Source organism: Ambystoma mexicanum, chromosome 3q (assembly GCF_040938575.1).
Source record: "Ambystoma mexicanum isolate Mex_15411 chromosome 3q, UKY_AmexF1_1, whole genome shotgun sequence".
Taxonomy (NCBI): Eukaryota; Metazoa; Chordata; class Amphibia; order Caudata; family Ambystomatidae; genus Ambystoma; species Ambystoma mexicanum.
Genome location: NC_090926.1, coordinates 591,407,988 through 591,424,871, shown reverse-complemented (window position 1 = coordinate 591,424,871; position 16,884 = coordinate 591,407,988). Strand labels below are relative to the sequence as shown.

Below are 16,884 nucleotides of genomic sequence, written 5' to 3'. Positions count from 1 at the left end.
GGCTGGGGGCAGTATGACCCAGAGACCAGTGATTGGTTACTACTGAGAAAGACAGATCAGAAACTGATAGATTTTTTTCTATACCGAGGATTCCCAGCCTGACGGGGAATATTCATGAGCATGTGAATCCATACCAGACCCCATGCTGGAGAAACAGGCTGCGCAGTACTGCTTGCCCGACTTTGGACTCCTCCCTGGAATCCCTGTTGACACAGTAGAACCTCGCGAAGGTGTGCGTCAACCTCCACGTAGCAGCCCTGCAGATGTCCAGCAGGGACCCACCAGACAGGAAAGCTGTAGTTGCAGTGATCGCTCTGGTCGAGTGGGCTCTCGAACGGCCAGGCAACGGTCGGTTTGCCAACCTGTGACAATGGGTGATGCAGCAGGAGAGTCAATTGGAAATGGAAGCCTTGGACAGGGCCTTCCCATGGTTCACAGGACCAAAGTTCACAAGAGCCGAGAGCTTTTCGGGAACCACTGTGCAGGCCACAAAACTTCAGTGCTCTAGCCACATCCAGCGAGTGCAAAGTCCTTTCAAAGGCATCGGAAACACACAGGTCTTTGAAAACCAAGGGCTTGTTGAGATGAAAGTCAGATGGCACCTTGGGCATGAAGGAGGGGTACGTCCATAGTACCACCCTCGTCTCATGGAAAGTCAAGTAAGTTGTTTTACACGAGACAGCCTGGATCTCCCCACTCGTCGTGCGGATGTGATAGCCAAGAGAAAAGCAGATTTCTTTTGACAAAAACACGAGTGGTGCAGAATGCATAGGCTCGAACGGACGACCCATGAGCCCTGTAAGCAACACATTGAGCTCCCACACCAGGCCGGAGCCATCACTGGTGGGAACGTGAGGAATAGTCCCTTGGCGAATTCCTTGACCAATCGGTGCAACCACAATAATGGTCGCCCTGGGGATCTGGTGTAGCAGGAGATAGCCGGGAGATAGCCGCCAGATGCAACTTGGGAGGCGTGGACCAGCCCCGATTTGGCCAATGTCAGCAAATATGGAAGTACCTGAGGAGCCTTGATCCTCAGCGGGTCGAAGTTCTGGGCACGGTAGCAAATAGCAAATCTCTTCCACTGAAGTCCATAGCATTTCAAAGTAGATGATGCTCTAGCCTTGGCGAGAACTTCTTTGCAGTCCGCCGGTAGATCGTAGCCACCCAATTCTAGCGCTGCAGGAGCCAGGACTTCAGGTACAGAGGCCCTGGATCGTGGTGAAGAATGGCACCTCCTTCCCTGGTGAGAAGATCCGCAACCACTAGCAGCTTGACTGGTGGAGACTATGATGAGATGCGGGTACCAAATCTGCCTCGGCCACGCCGTGGCAACGAGGATCATGAGGCACTGGCGCTGTTAGAGTTAACTGATTACTCGAAGTGGCAATGGAGGGTATGCATACAGAAAGAGGCCTGCCCAAGGGAATGCAAATGTGTCCCCCCATACTACCCTGCTAGGTAAACCGGCTGGCAAACCTCTGTACTTGGTGTTATTAGCCATCGCAAACCAGTTGATCTTCGGATTGATTGCCCCATTTGAGGAACAGGTTCTCCACTAGGTCCTGCCGAAGTTCCCACTTGTGGCAAGAGCGAAGCTCCCTGCTCAGGGAGTCAGCAATCGTGTTCTTCCTGCCAGATGAAACTGGATAAGGAACATCCCCTGGGCGACGGCCCAGTGCCATAAATCCTGCGCCTCCTTGTAGAGCGCCGGGGACTTGGTGCCCCCATTTCCTGATGTAAAACATTGTGATGGTATTGTCCGTTAAGACCTGCACCACCTTTCCCTTGAGGGACGGCAGGAACCATTTGATGGCCCAAAACACTGCCCGTAGCTCCAGAACGTTGTTGTGCAACGTCTTTTCCTACGTCAGCCACAGGCCTCTGGTGTGAAGACTTCCAGTGTGGGCTCCCCATCCCTCCAGGCGTCCTTCGTTACTGTCTCCTGATGTGGTGGGGCCTGGAAATCCATGCCTCTGGTCAGATGAGAGCGCACACCCCGCCATATTATCGCCCGACGGAACCCCTCGTTGAGAGCAATTTGTCCTGGAAGCTTCCAGACACTTTAATCCTAATGGGCGTCGAGGAACTCCCGCAGTGGCCGCATCCGTAGCCTGCAGAGTAGGATGAGATAAATGCATGTCATCATGCCGGGAAGTGACTTGATGGCCCCCACTGTGGCAATATTCAGAGCTGTTGCACCTTGCCCAGGATGGCTGCCACCCTCTTCTCCGACGGTGACCCCAGGCATGATACTGCGTCGAGCCGGGATCCCAGGAACAGCACGTCCTGCGATGCAGTCAAGCATGACTTGGCATAATTCACAGAGAATCCTAGATCCGCCAGTAGGAGGACGGTCCTCGCCGTGAGGTCAACGGCGATGCTCCTCGAGCTGGCCCGGATGAGCCAGTCCAAGTAATGGTAGACGTGGATTCCTTGCAGATGCGCCGCCACCGGCGCAGACACTTGGCTAAGACCCTTGGCACCAACTTCAATCGCAAGGGAAGGGCCTTGAATTGGTAATGCTTCCCCTGAACGACAAAGCGCAGAAATTTGCGGTGGCCCTTGTGAATTAGGATGTGGATGTACGCAACCTCGAGGTTTAACAATGACAGAAAGTGTCCCTTTTCTAGCTGTCCGAGCATGTGTTGAAGTGACTGTCTGGAATTTCTGCGTCTTGATTTGTGTAGTCCGAGGTCAAGAATGGGCCCCCAGGCCCTGGTCTTTTCTCACAAGGAAGTACCTTGAGTACACTCCGGAGCGCTTTGGGACAAGCTCTATCGCCCCCTTCTTTAGCATGGCCCGAACCTACAGCAGCAGCTGAGAGAAGTGATTTTCCTGACTGGTCACCGGTGGTATTTGGGAACACTTTCGTTGAAACTCCAGGGTGTGAACATGGGCAAGAGCATCCAGCACCCAACTGTCAGTGGAGATGGTCTTCCACACGCCGATGAAGTTCACCAGCCGGCCTCCCACCAGGTGCATGGGTGGGGGCTCGACATGACAGCCGGTTCATACCTGCTTGGATGTAGACGGGCTGCCTTGGGGTCCCTGGCAAGGACGTCGTCCTTCGAAAGCCTTGGAACGTCCCCTGTTGGCCTCTTGGACCGAGGAGGGGGAGGGCTGGCTGTACGAAGAGGAGCTCCCGCCATAACCCTTGGAAGAATGGAGAGACTTGCCTCCTCCAGATTGAAAGGGCGGTCATCGCTGCTGTAGCGTGCCCAGGGCATGTGCAGTCTGTGTCCACCTTGATGGCTTGGAGAGGCTCATCTACATCCTTCCCAAACAGATTGTCTGTCAAATGCCATCTCCAAAACCCTTGTCTTGATGTCCTGCCGCAAGATGGTGGCCTTCAGCCAGCCACAACTAAAGCAAACGCTGTTGCCCATCTGGTGGAACCCTGTGTCGGCAATGTCTGGCCACCGTGATGGCATAGTCCAACGCCAATTTGACTTCTCTCAGAATTTCCAACGCCTCCGACCTCTTTTCGTCAGTAAGTCCAGAATGGGAGCAATCTAACCACAGCTCCCGGTCATAGCATGCTGCAAGGGCGTTGGCGGCCTTGGTCGTTGCCACAGAGTAGGTAGCACGTTGTCCCATGGCATCTAACTTCTTCCCCTCGCTGTCCGGAGGGTGGACGCTGCATAGGACGAAGCACCCGATGACTTCTTGGCAGCTGCAGAGACCACCAAGTTCGGTGACGGTTGGGCCTGCAAGCACTTGGCGCAGAGTCCAGCACGTTGTACTACTTCTCAAGGCAATCCCTCTTCTCCGGTGCCGTAGAAGCTTCATGAGAGAAGCCTTTGTCCCAAACGTCAGCCAAGAGCGTGACTGAAAGGATGATCTCTTCACCTTGTGGCACTAGTATAAGAAGCCCTCATCCCCTGGAGCGAGCTGGAAAAGCTCTGGAGATAATCGCGTGGAATGAGCCTAGCTCGTCCGGCTGGGAGGATCTGGGAGGCAGCGATGGGCGGTTCCCCCATCCCACCGTCGTCTGTGCCCATCGTCATGTCATGCTCGGTCTCATCCCTCGGGGGAGGAGAGGCCGCGGGAGTGGCTGCGGGTCAATAGGCATCCTCATCTGTATCTCAAACCGGAGTATGTAGAGTAGAGAGTCCACAGAGAGGTCTCTAGGCAGCTGTTGTCGCAGAGGTGGCAGCTGAGGCGGACATGGAATAATCAACTGGGTGCAGGCAGAGCGCCCAGGCCCTTGTCAATCTGCGGCTCTCCGTCGCCTTCAACGGTATCGGTGTCATCACTGCCATTGTCGCCTTAATCGGCGCCCTCGTCGTAGGGCATGATCCCAACGTTTGTCCTCCTGGATGGTCTGAAGGTAGAGGAGCTCCTCCTCAGATGGGATAGCCGTGCCCCGGAGGACCTACGTGCCTCCCCCTGCCCCCCCCTTTCTTTGCGTCCAGAGGGGACAGTCAAGGAGATGGCCGGCATCTTCTCCGGGGTCTTCTCATTCTCAATGGGCTGGAATGAAGATTCCCTGCCTCTGCGGCCTTCCAAAGGGACGCCGCCGCCGCCACCTTGATGGAAGGTGGGGCCTTTGCCGGGTGTACCTGGGCCTTCATGAGGACCAGTCCCTTGTCCTGCTTGGCCTTCTCCTTAGGGGGAGGCTCAGAGCCTCGCTCCCCTTTGACCTTCTCCGGCAGATTGGCTTTGGAGTTCTTCGACCGTCTGCGGGGCCACCTTGAGTTTGCCCGTATAGTCTCATGGACGACGATCCTGAGCGTTGACTAGTGGCTGGAGACACCGGATGCGCTCTGGCTGCCAAGGAGCCTGCTGTTACGCAAAGTTTGTGTGCAGTACCCTTTGGGACCACTACACACAGCTACGACTACAGGTGTAAGCAAAACCAGCCTTTGGTATAAGTCTGTACTACACAGTTTTGTGTTAGTGCTGCTGAGCAGTCAGGCTTGCCTCAAGAGGGAATGTGAGCTGTAGGGTGTTACAAAGAGGTCTATAATAACAAATATTCAAATAGACTCATACTCAAGGTTTCTTGGTAAAACTATTTTACAGTCATTTATATAACATTCACTAGGAGGCAATCTATATCACACAAAATATACTTCAGAATATCACAAGATCAGGTTCTGAGGCATTTAAACTACTTTGTAGGATGAGCAAAATGGCATTCAGAGCATTTTAAGTAGGAGCACAAAGGCATACATTAATAAAACAAATAAATAGTTACTCTAAAACAGTGCAAAAAGTTTGAGTTCACCAGAGGAGTTGATTCAATGCAATAGGTTAGGCCAAAATCAACGGGCTAAAGTCTTGTATAGGATAAATCAGTTCTAGACGTTAAACGCAAAAGTCTTTGCCAAAGTTCTCAGAAGTAGTTTGTAAAAGATTCAAGTCGGGTCAAAAGTTGATTAGGCTGCAAGTTGCCAACGTTTCACGCACTTTCTCAGAGGACAGTTCACTCGGTCGAGTTTCCACAGTACCTTACAATGAAGAAAAAGATGCAGCTGAAGAAGTCTGTTCCTGCAGAGGTCGCTGTTCCTGAGCCTCAAGAGGGAGGACGTCGGGGCACTCCGGCACTGCACTGGGACTCGTCAAAAAGCTGGCAAAGGCAAATCTGATTCCAGTAGCTGTAGTCCAGCACACAAACTGGTGTCCTTCTCCCTATCTATTCAGTTTCCTGCCACACTGAGGAAAATACAGCCAGCTCCGAGAATGATATTCAGGTGGCTTACGAGTTGATTGGTCCCACCAACTCCAAGGGAGAAGTCGTCCTTGAAGGGCTTCTCTGTCGAGATGAACTTGGCAATTCGGACCTGCAGCAGGGCTTCACCAGGCAAACCAACGGTCCAGGAGTTGCAGCAGCGTCCTCTTCCAGCTCGTCTTTGGTTCTTTTGTTCCAGTGGTCTGCCTTCCAAGCAAAGAGACTCCTTTTATTCAGTTTTCTCCGATTCATTTCAGCCTAGCTGTCACTCACCCAGCAGGGTGGTTGTCCTTGTCGGTCAGCCAGCCAATCACGCCAGAGTGCATTTGGGTCTCATAGGAGACTAAGCACAGGGAGTTTCGGACACCTCCCTCACTTCCTGCCCACCCCAGACACTCATGCACCAGAGGCGGTCTTCAGTCCTGAAGACCGCCAAAGGCGTAGGAACAAAGGGACCAAACCTGTTTTGGGGCGCAGAGAAACTCTAGAAGGACCTTCCAAAAGGAAATGGCGAAAGAAGAAGACCGGGACCAGTTTAAACAAGTGAGGTTCAGACGCCATCTTGAAAAACATGGCTCCAGTGTTGGCAGTCGGGAAAAATCATGGTAGTTTGTTGTAAAAACACTGCCACCAGCCGTTTCGAGAGGAAAGAGTAGCATTTGACTGCTACATGAGTTTCTAGACATAGGGGATACTAGGTAACCCCTGCAGCATTCTATTCTAAGATAGTGTGTGCTGGGTTTAGGCATTTGAAAAGGCTAGTAAATTCAATTTCACTTTGCTTTCTCTGGGAAACGGTAGTTTATCCCAGAGAAGATATTTAAACCTTGGGACAGCCTAAAAGGCTTCCCCTGTGTCACTGCAATGAGGGTGCTGTGTGACACAAATGAAAAGATGTCTATGGAGTTGTCTAAAACTCCATAATCAAAGAACACAGGAGTAAAACGCATCAAAATACGAGAGTGGGGAAAAAGGTTTACACTCACTCCAGATAAAAAAAATCAAGTCCCTAAAATCCAGCAAAGTTGCTGGGGGTCTCCAAGGTGAGGGAATCGGCACATTTATGAGAATTCTCCCTAACAATCCTCGAAAGACAAGATGCAATACTCTGCGGTTATCACTTCATGTCGGACCATTTGTACAGCAAGTGATTCTAAGCAGATTAACAAGCATCAGAAGTTGAATTATCTGGAGCTTGCTCGTAGAGAGACCCTAGTAGATAACTGCTCAGTTAAGCACTTCAATGAGTTTCTCTGGGATCAGTAAACTCCAAACAAAATATGTGCAACAGACAATTGGCACAAATACTCTTGACAAAGATGTCTGGCTAAAAAATAAAAAAGGGGGGTATGAAGTACCAACTGAAAAAACTCAGAATTAATGAACAGTATAGGAAATTATAGGACCAAAAACAAAAAAAAAACAAAAAATAAGGAAATCCAACTTACCTGTAAGCATTGGCTAAGGGGCCATAGACAACTTATGAATAAAACTGGGGAGAAGATGTTGGAGGTACTCAAAAAATGATCAAGGCAATTTTGGCCTATAATAAATGACAATGAACATCCCCAATGTGAATTGCAAACAACGGGCGTGTCTGAGGATTTGTGGTTTAAATATTGGACAAATATGAATAGTATATGCTTTGAAGGGTCCAGCAAGATTGCTAACGGTAAACCATGGATAGTATAATTTGAGGCACGAGACATTGAAAAAATAATAGTCAAAGTGTAGGTCGGCAGCATGTGGTTTGATTTGTTTATCCAACGCAAAGTTAAAGGCATTTATATAGCGCTCTGTCACCAACGGAGTTGGTCCCCAGGCGGTCAGGCGGATCTGTAAAAAGAGGGTGGTGGGGTGTTAGGTTATTAGGGTTAAGAGGGATAAGCAGAGTGAGAAGAGTGGTCTGGTGTTGGCAGCTTCAGTTTGGTTTTCACTGTGCGCTGAGCTTTGGTGTAGATGTCGTATCTGAGTGAGACCTTGTGTGCTGTTGATGCAGTTTATGTGTTTGTTGTTGCGGTGTGGTTTGCTGAGCGAGAGATGGTAGTGTGATTTCCTGGGTACGTTAGGCAAGCAGTGCTCAAAAATGTAAAATGATGGGTTGTAATACTGGATCTATTTAAGGATATCCTTTGGAAACCCAAGACTCCATCAATCTTGGATGTAATCGATTATAGTGCTGATTCATAAAAAGGAGAATAGTCCGATTCATTGAATTTCCGTCCAATCGACTTGCCGGACCCGGATAGCAAAATATTTGCCTCAATTGTCCTGGAGAAACTGAATGATTGGATGAGAGGAAAAAAGCTCCTACCCAAAGCACAAACAGTTTCAAAAGGGGATAGGAACAAGGTTGAATCGCTTAATCTTATCTGCATTAAAGGATAGAATTGTCAAGGGTCACAGAGGTAGCCAGAAATGGGTATTTGTGGCTTTAATACAGTTCTATAAAACATTTGATCTCATCGACAGATAACTGTTGTAGAAGAAGTTAAAGGCTTGCGGAATCCTGCATTGCTATTTGGAATGCTTTAACACATCCACCAGAAGCCTCCATTAAAATAAGACTGAACTCTAAAGGCGTACTATGAGCACAAATTAAAACATTTAAAGGGTTAATGCAGGGAATCATATTTGCACCATGCCTATTTAACCATTTCATGGAAGACTTTTACCAGGCCAATGAAAGATATTGGCCTGGTCTCGCCTAAATTGGGGGGAGAACAATAAACTGGCTGGTTTATGCAGATGATCTGGCTGGCTTATGTGGATGATCTGGCTCTGTTAGATTATACACCTGTAGGCCTTAGATTTTACAGATGTAGGCCTACAGCGCCTGATAACAAAAATGACCAATTATGCTGAAGCAAATGGCTTAGTTATCAATCAAAAGTGCCAGATTATTCAGCTAACCCACCCAAAGATGGCCAGAGAAAAACATAACTGGCAGGTAATATTAAGATAGTACCCCAGAGGGAGCCAATTTATTTAGGGTTTCAGTTATGGGACTAAACTTCTCATGAGGGCAGCATCAAGCTAATAATGAACAGTGTGCAACTGATTAACCAAATGAAGAAGATGCACAGTAAATTGTATGTTTTCAACAAACCCTTTACTGACCTACTATGTAGGTAAAGTGGTCCAGAAGATTATGTATGGGATGGAAATTAACCTGATGAGCCCAACTCTCCAGTGGGTTAACAGAGGGCCACATATGGAAAAGGGTTCTGAACCTTACCATGGGGACACCAATGCAATTAGATTTGAATTTGGGTTACTGTATCTTGCATACTGGTTCCAATGTAAATACCTGAATGATGGAAAAATATTTATTCCGATGAGTAATAACCTTTGGAAATTTGAATGATTTGGAGTCACACAACTCCCCTTTTCTCATGAATATAGCCAATACTGTTGACATTTTATCTGAATTTAATAAGCGCAGGAGAGAATTACATGAAAATCTGGACTCAAATTAAAAATAGGTTAAGAGTTTGACTGGATTGAGACCATCACTATGGTTAGACATTACTTGGGCCAGAAATGATAAACCATTAGAAACATTACCAACATATTTAAAGCAATTCCCGTGTCCCAGAATAAGGAGTCCATTCTTGTGCTTCCGTCTCAACCCATTGCCTACAGGAGAAATATTAGTTAACAGCTCAGTTCAGACATTTGAAAATATATAGGCATCGCTATCGCAAATAGCGAAAGGAGACCTTATTCCATCTAATGGTCAAATGCGCAGCACTAGAAAGAATTAGAATGTGCAGAGTAGATTTTACACAATGGGAAGGATGGATCTGGCACAGGAAATCTGGTATAGATTGAGCAGAGGCAATGAGGTATTTTTGACAGCAGCGGTGATAGGAATGCGGGACGAGCTCGGTCTGACTTAGTCGAGATACTTGTCCTAAATGTTCCCATTCCATGTTTTATTTTTCTCGCTTCCTTTTTTCCTACTGATTTTTAGATTGCTATTGAATTGCTAATATGTGAGATTTTAGAATTTTGTAATTTGTATTAAGAATATGATGTAAATATGTTGTGTTAAAATGATGAAAGTATTTTGTTTTGAAATTATATGATCCGTTAATTTTAGGTTTTTGTAATGTATGTGTGTAAAAGTTTGAATATTGAACGATAGGATGAATTCTCCGAATGTGCCAATTCCTCTCTACCTTAGAGACCCCCAGCTCTTTTGCTACACTTTGGGGCTTTGAACCTTTTAATTCTGCTTGGTTTCTGCGTTTCTTTCTTTGGTTATGGAGTTTTAAACAACTCCATATGCATCTTTTTTATTTGTGTTACACAGCACCCTCAGTGCAGTGACAGATGTCTTTTAGACTTCCCAAAGGTGTAGATACCTTCTCTGGGATCAACTACTGTTTCTCAGAGAATGCAAGTGAAATTGACTTTACTAGTCTTTTCCAAATTCATAGACCCAGCACACACCATTTTACAATAGAGTGCTGGAGGGGTTACATAGTATCCCCTGTGTCTAAACACTCACGTAGCAGTCAAATGCTACCCTTTCCTATTGATAAGGCTGGTGGCAGTGGATTTACAACAAACTACCATGATTTTTCCCGACCGTGAAAACCGGTAGCTAAAAATCACGGGAGCCATGTTTTGCAAGATGGTGCCTTAAGCCCCTTTGTTTAAACGGGTCCTGGCATTTTTTCACCATTTCTTTTTGGAACGGTCCTTCTAAAGTTTGTCTCTGCACGCCAAACCAGGTTTGGTGCCTTTGTTAGTGTGCCTTTGGCGGGCTTCAAGACTGAAGTCCGCCCTTGGCGCCCCAGTGTCTGGGGTGGGCAGGAAGTGAGGGAGGTGCCCGAAACTCCCTGTGCTTAGTCTCCAAGGAGACCCAAATGCACTCTGGCGTAATTGTCTGACTATCCGGCAAGGACAGCCACCCTGCTGGGTGAATGGCAGCTAGGCTGGAGTGAATGGGAGAAAACTGTTTAAAAAGGTGAGTCTTGTGGACTGAAAGGTAGAGTCGACCACTGGAACGAAATAACCGAAGACGAGCTGGAAGAGGACAGCTGTTGCAACCCCTGGATTGTTGGTTTGCCCGGTGAAGCCCTGCTGCAGGTCCGAATTGCCAAACTCCATTCGACAGAGAAGCTCCTTCAAGGACGGCTTCTTCCTTAGAGTTGCTGGGACCAATCAACTCTTAAGACACCTGGATACCATTGTGAAGGTTGGTTAGGATTAACCAGGGAGAGGGACACCAACTTGTGTTCTTGAATCTACAGCTACTGGCACTGAAGTGACTCAATTTTGTTTGCCTTCTTCAACAATCCTGTGCAGTGCAGGAGTCCCGACGTGCTACCTCTTGTCCCCACGACTGAGGCTCAGGAACAGCGAGATCTGCAGGAACGACTTCAGCAGCATTTGTTTCTTCATACAAAGGTGCTGTGCCAACCCGTTTGAGAGAACGGCACTCTTGCGATGAAAGTTTGTGAAACTTTCCCAACTTGCAGGCCTAATCAGCTTGTGACCCCACAAATTATCCTTTTTCGCCTAAACTACTTCTGAGAACTTTTGCAAAGACTTTACCGTTTGATTCCAGCCCATTGACTTTGGCCTGGCATACTGACTTGAAATTAACTCTTCTGGTGAACTATAACTATTTGCACTGCCTAGCAAGTAGATGTAATCTATTCTACTTAATTTTGTCTTTTTTGCTCACTGCTAAGTAAATGAACTGCCATTTTGCTCCTATTTCAGGGGAGCGCCAACTGTCTAAAAAGCTTAGAGTTTTGTATTCAAGTGTATTGGTATATATTATTAAGTTGTCTTCTGCTAGTGAAATGTTTTCTAAATGATTGTGTAATAAATTAATATAAGTCTTTTACCAAGAAACCTTGAGTATAATTGTCTACTTGAACCATTGTGATGGAAAGTCCTCTGTAACTACTTGTACTGCTCACATTCACTCGAGATAAGCATGGCTGCTCAGCTCGCTACCAACAAACTGTGTGGTACAGACTTATACCAAAGGTTGGTCTTGCTTACACCTGTAGTCCTAATTGTGTAGTGGTCCCAGAGGGTACTGCATGCAGTTCTGCCAAACAATTAAAAAAAAAACATCCATAAAACAGAGTGAAAGGATCAGCGAGTGTGGAAAAAGGTTCCCACTCACTGTGGCAAAGGGAAATACAATCCACCAGTAAAGCAAAAGGTTCTGGGGTTCTAACAAGAGGTGAATAAGCGCTACGGTAAAATCTTACCCAACAATATCACGCTATGTTGAGGGATAAAAAGACCACCAATTTAAAAAAAAAAACAAAGTGTAAAAGACTAGGTGAGAGGGGGGAAAAAGATTCCCACTCACCTTGGGACAAGATAAAATAGTTAAGTTTAAGCACGATGTTCTGGGGTTGACGCAGGTCAGTAAGATTTATCATAATTATGAAAATCATACCCAAACAAGGGGACCTGCAACATTCAAACTCTGGCCAGCTGAGAAATCAAGACGCTCATGTTAGCTCATAAGCTGGAACATGGTTTGGAAAGTTTATTGGCGCCGTCTGTAGCCCTTATACAACCCTAAATCAGTTCTACACAAGCACTACTTCATGGGCTCTGGCCAGAGCCTACAAAGAAATTTACAATGAAGGTCCATTTTCTACTCATCTGTAAACAATAAGAAAAGCCATTTTAGGTACTGTAGTCAACAAATGCCATGGGGTAAACAAATTAGAAGCAGCACAGAAGTGCATCCAAAATGAACCACCTTAAAAAGGCATCAATGTCACCAAACTGTTATGGCCTCGAGTATGGGAAAAATGCCCATCCAGCCACCAGAAAGGGGAAACAGGGTTAGTCTTGCTCTACTATCCATTTGGGAGGATATAGTGCTATCATATAGACAAATGGGGGATATTGTAAAACCTCACAAGTAGGCCCTTAAGTACAAAACAGATCCCACCCACAACAAAATTAGGTAATAAATGGGAGCGAGATTACACAAAATACGTCTCAAAAATCATATTGGTCCACAAAAGATCAGCAGTTTTGGAGGGAGGACCAACTGAAAAAAGGAAAGCTGCAAAAATAACTTTCCCGATGTTCTTTGCTCACTACTGCTTGGTACCATCCTTTGCTTGCCCACTCCGCAGCCTCCTTCCAGGTCTCTCGTCCAACTGCTTCCATTTCCTCCCCTTAGACTCCTTCCTTTACCCTTACATTCGACACTTGTCTACGTTGGCTTCCTTGTTGCCAAACTTCAATGCAGACTGCCCCTTTTCATTCCAGTTGCAGTGGGGAAAGGGAGGAGGACATGCATGGCGACACCTTTGTGTGTTCAATGACGTCTATGGACTGGCGTAAGTGTCGGAACTAACCCATGTATGGTTGCTACAAATCTATGGACTAATTATCAGCCTGCAGCTCCAGAGGCAGAGAGTTTCAAAACTAGGATAACCATCTTAGAATTAGAAAGCCTTGTCAGGGTAGCCACATGATTCAGTTGCTGCCCGCCATCCTCGATTTCAAGTGCAGGGTGCAACTAGTATCCCTTCTGCAAATACGATTACCAGGTGGGCTTGCTTAATGCTCTGTGGACCATGTGCTTTTCTCCCCCAGAGATGCTGCATGTGGCTATTGTCAATCTAAAACCCTTCAAGACTGAGGTTCGGGTTTATTCACGAAGTCAAGCTGCAGAGTTCAGCAAATGGGGATGTCGTCCTGTGAGATCCTCCATGCGCAACCTCTGGGGCTGGCATCACAAGGGAAGTAGCTCCTCTAACCACTAGGGCCCATCACACCCACTTTGCCGGACCCATGGATGATGAATGGTCTAACCCTTCCAAACGGTGAATTAAAACATTGACACCAATGCTTATGTGTACTTACTGGCTGGCAAACCTTGCGATGGCTGACCCATGCCTGCTCCTGGGTTCATTGGAGATGTTGGCATGCCAGGGGCTGTGGGCATCAAGTTTTGTTTCTGCAGACGTGTACGTCTTTTCTCCTCCAGCTCCTTCTGAATCTTGTAGATCTTCTCAGCTAACAGGTGGTAATATTCAGCCTGAGGGAAAAAAAAATAAGACAGGGTAAGGACTCCAAACTGGACTAACGCACGAAAGAAATGTCTTCAGAGATTATTCACTGCACCTATATGGACAAAGTTAGGACAGAATTCTGTATTTGGTATTCGTCAGACCCACTGTATGGGTTCCCTAAACATTTTGCTTTCTAGGCTTCATTTTTATGGCCAGATGCCGAAACTCTCTTCACACTATCTTTCCGATGTGCTACCCAACTAGCCACTGGACAGTTTTTCTAAAGTCCACCCTAACGTACTTCACAAAAACTATACCATGGGCAATACAGAAACTGCAACTCTTAGCACAGGCCTGTACCACTTAGTAATATGGTAGCAATGACAGACCAGTCAGGTTCATCTTAGGAAGGACAGAGGGCTGTAGGAAGGTTCAAAGAACTTGCAGCACACTTATGTTCCAAAGAAACACGTATACACCAATGTATTGTAAAATTGACTGTTTATATTATATATACACATGCAAAGAAAGGAGTACTATAAGTCAAACAATATAAAAACCAATACTTTTGGTAAGTAAACCAACTGTAAACCAGATTTGGAATTGCAGTATGCAATTCAAGATAAGCAGAACCTATTGTTAGCAAACTGTTTTACTTCTGTTTCAAGCAAAAATACTGTTATACTAATCTTATATTCTAAATTAGTGGAACACAATTCAAAAGTAAATAACTTTGTAATACTTTTTAGAATGGCATCAAGCCATTCACAGTTAACTATGTAACACTTCTAACTTATTCTATTTTAGGAATATACAGTTACAGCACCAACACATAGAAAGTGCATACGTTGCAACACTTGTTATATTTTACTTATACTTTAGCAGTCCTTCCCTAATTTATTCATGAGTGTTCTCAGAGGCAGAAAGGAGATCCCAGTGGTGCAAGGACCAGCTGTAGTCAGCGGGAATAGTCAGTCAGTAGAAAACACCCTAGATGCCATCCAGCAGTAGGCCTGGGCGAACGCTATGAGCGCACTCCTAACTACACGAATAACCATCCAAGCCACACAGGAGCGCCACCAAGACTTCAGGTAAATATTACCTCAAGCCACACAGTACCCCAGCAGTGAATAAGCGCTTGCAGATGAATGCCTTCACGATGCAGCGGCACAGGACCCGGTCTGTGGATTCTTGGTCATGGTGATGAAAGAACGAACACTGGAGGGGAAATTTGCAGCAGCAGTCGAGAGGCTACCAGCAGAGGATTCTTCAGTGTTTCTCACAGCTCTGTGGATTTGGCACTCTTGACAAAGTATCAAATAAAGAATGGTTATCCTATTGATTTGCCTCGCTATCTTGCTCCAGCACTATGGTGAGGAGCAAAGTTTCAACAAGATTTGTTCACGGGAAGAGGTTGCACAGCACTCAGCCTCAAGGTCCCAGGGTATTGGCAGTTTGCAGCCCAGGAAGGTCGCAGCTCGTAATGGGACCACTCGAAATGCAGGTCATTTTAAGGGGTCAGCACAGCCAGCAGTTACACAGCAGGCATCTCCAGTCACTGAAATCAGCCACAGCTGTCTTCTCCTTCCTTGTCAGATTCAGCTCCAGTAGTAGACTGGTCTTCAGCTTCCAGATCCAGGCCATAATTTTCAAGGAACCCAGCCAATCAGCACACATGCTACATTCAAACTTTGGGGGGTGGCTGTTCTTTCAGGAGAGCCAGCCTCCCAGTTAAGGCTGATTCCAGGCAGGCATGCCCAAAGACAACGGGCTGCAGAGTTGGACTCCTCCCTCGTTTCTGGTCTTCACAGAAGCCTTGGCGGGCTTCACGGAGAATTCCCGCCCCCCAAAAAAAAAAAGAAACCCGGCCTTCCCCTCCCAGGATGGCAGAAGGACCAAGAAACGACAAGCAAACGAAAAATGCTGAAAAAAGAATACAGTCATCATTCTAGATGAATGGTGAACCTTCTGTGCATTACCGCAGCTGGGTTGAAAGCCTGCGAATAAAATTCACAAAAGTTGTTAGAACACGTCCACTGAACCAAGCCATAAAGTTATGCTCGTCACTGTAAGAGAAATGTTACAGGAGCAGTGTGAGAGGATATGTTAGGAAGAATTCTCAAAGATTTGCTAATTCCCGTCACCTTAAAGACCCCCCAGCAACTTTGCTGGACTTTGAGAACTTGATTATTTTTTACCTGGAGAGAGTGACCCTTTTTCCCCTGCTCTCATGTATTTTGATATATGTTATACCTCCGTTTTTATCCATAGGCATCTTTTTCAATGGTGTCAGACAGCACCATCAGTGTAGTGACACAGGGAAGCCTTTCAGGCTTTCACAAGGTTTAACTACCTTCTCTGAGATAAACTACTGTTTTCCAGAGTAAGTAAAGTGAAATTGACTATTAGTCTTTTAAATTCCTAGACCTACCACACTATCTCACGCACAAAACACTCACTATCGTCGCCCTCATCATGTCAAGGCTATGCAAACAGCCTCTACCTCGGAATACCAGAATACCTCCTGAACAAACTACAACTGATCCAAAATACAGCAGCCAGACTACTACTCAAACTGTCAAGAAGAGAACACATCACTCCTGCTCTAAAAACACTATACTGGCTCCCAGTAAAACATTCCATCACCTTCAAACAATGTGCATAACGCACAGGGCAATTAGTGGACAAGGAGCAGAATTCCTACAAAAGAAAATCTACAAGCCAACAAGACTCCTCAGGTCAAGCAACGAAATCCACCTGGAACCAAAACCATACCTCAAGAAAAAAATTGTAGGTACCTCCTACCACTTAACCACAAAAACTTGCAACATCTTAAAAGAATTAAACACCAAAGATCACCTTAAATTTAGGAAATTGCTAAAAACCTGGCTCTTCAAAACCACAGACTCAAACTGAAAACCAAAACAGAAAGGAAAAGGGATGACTAGAGTGGACATGGACAACTCCCAGAACCGACTGGGAAGCTCCCACGGCACCCGGACGAGTGACGCCGGGTAGAGTGGAACATAGGTGACACCCATGGAGATAGAGTCAACAACCCCACCCTAATCCCACCCAACACGCCTATCACGACCGTGCCCTTTCTCCTAAGAATCTTAGACAAAGTGGCATACATGCAAATACAAAACTTTCTTGAATCCAACCACCTGCTCGGAACCCGCCAATCTG

The 16,884-nt window shown here is 46.4% G+C and overlaps 1 protein-coding gene across 9 annotated transcripts in view; it reads right to left on the bottom strand.

The window, feature by feature from the left end:
- The window catches only part of EP300 (E1A binding protein p300), a 744,806-nt gene that overhangs the window by 417,644 nt on the left and 310,278 nt on the right, over positions 1 to 16,884 (bottom strand). For all 9 annotated transcript variants that reach the window (XM_069654423.1, XM_069654428.1, XM_069654427.1 and 6 more), the window contains exon 10: positions 13,547 to 13,721. In XM_069654423.1, the coding sequence (XP_069510524.1) occupies positions 13,547 to 13,721 (175 nt within the window). The remainder of the gene's footprint in view (positions 1 to 13,546; positions 13,722 to 16,884) is intronic.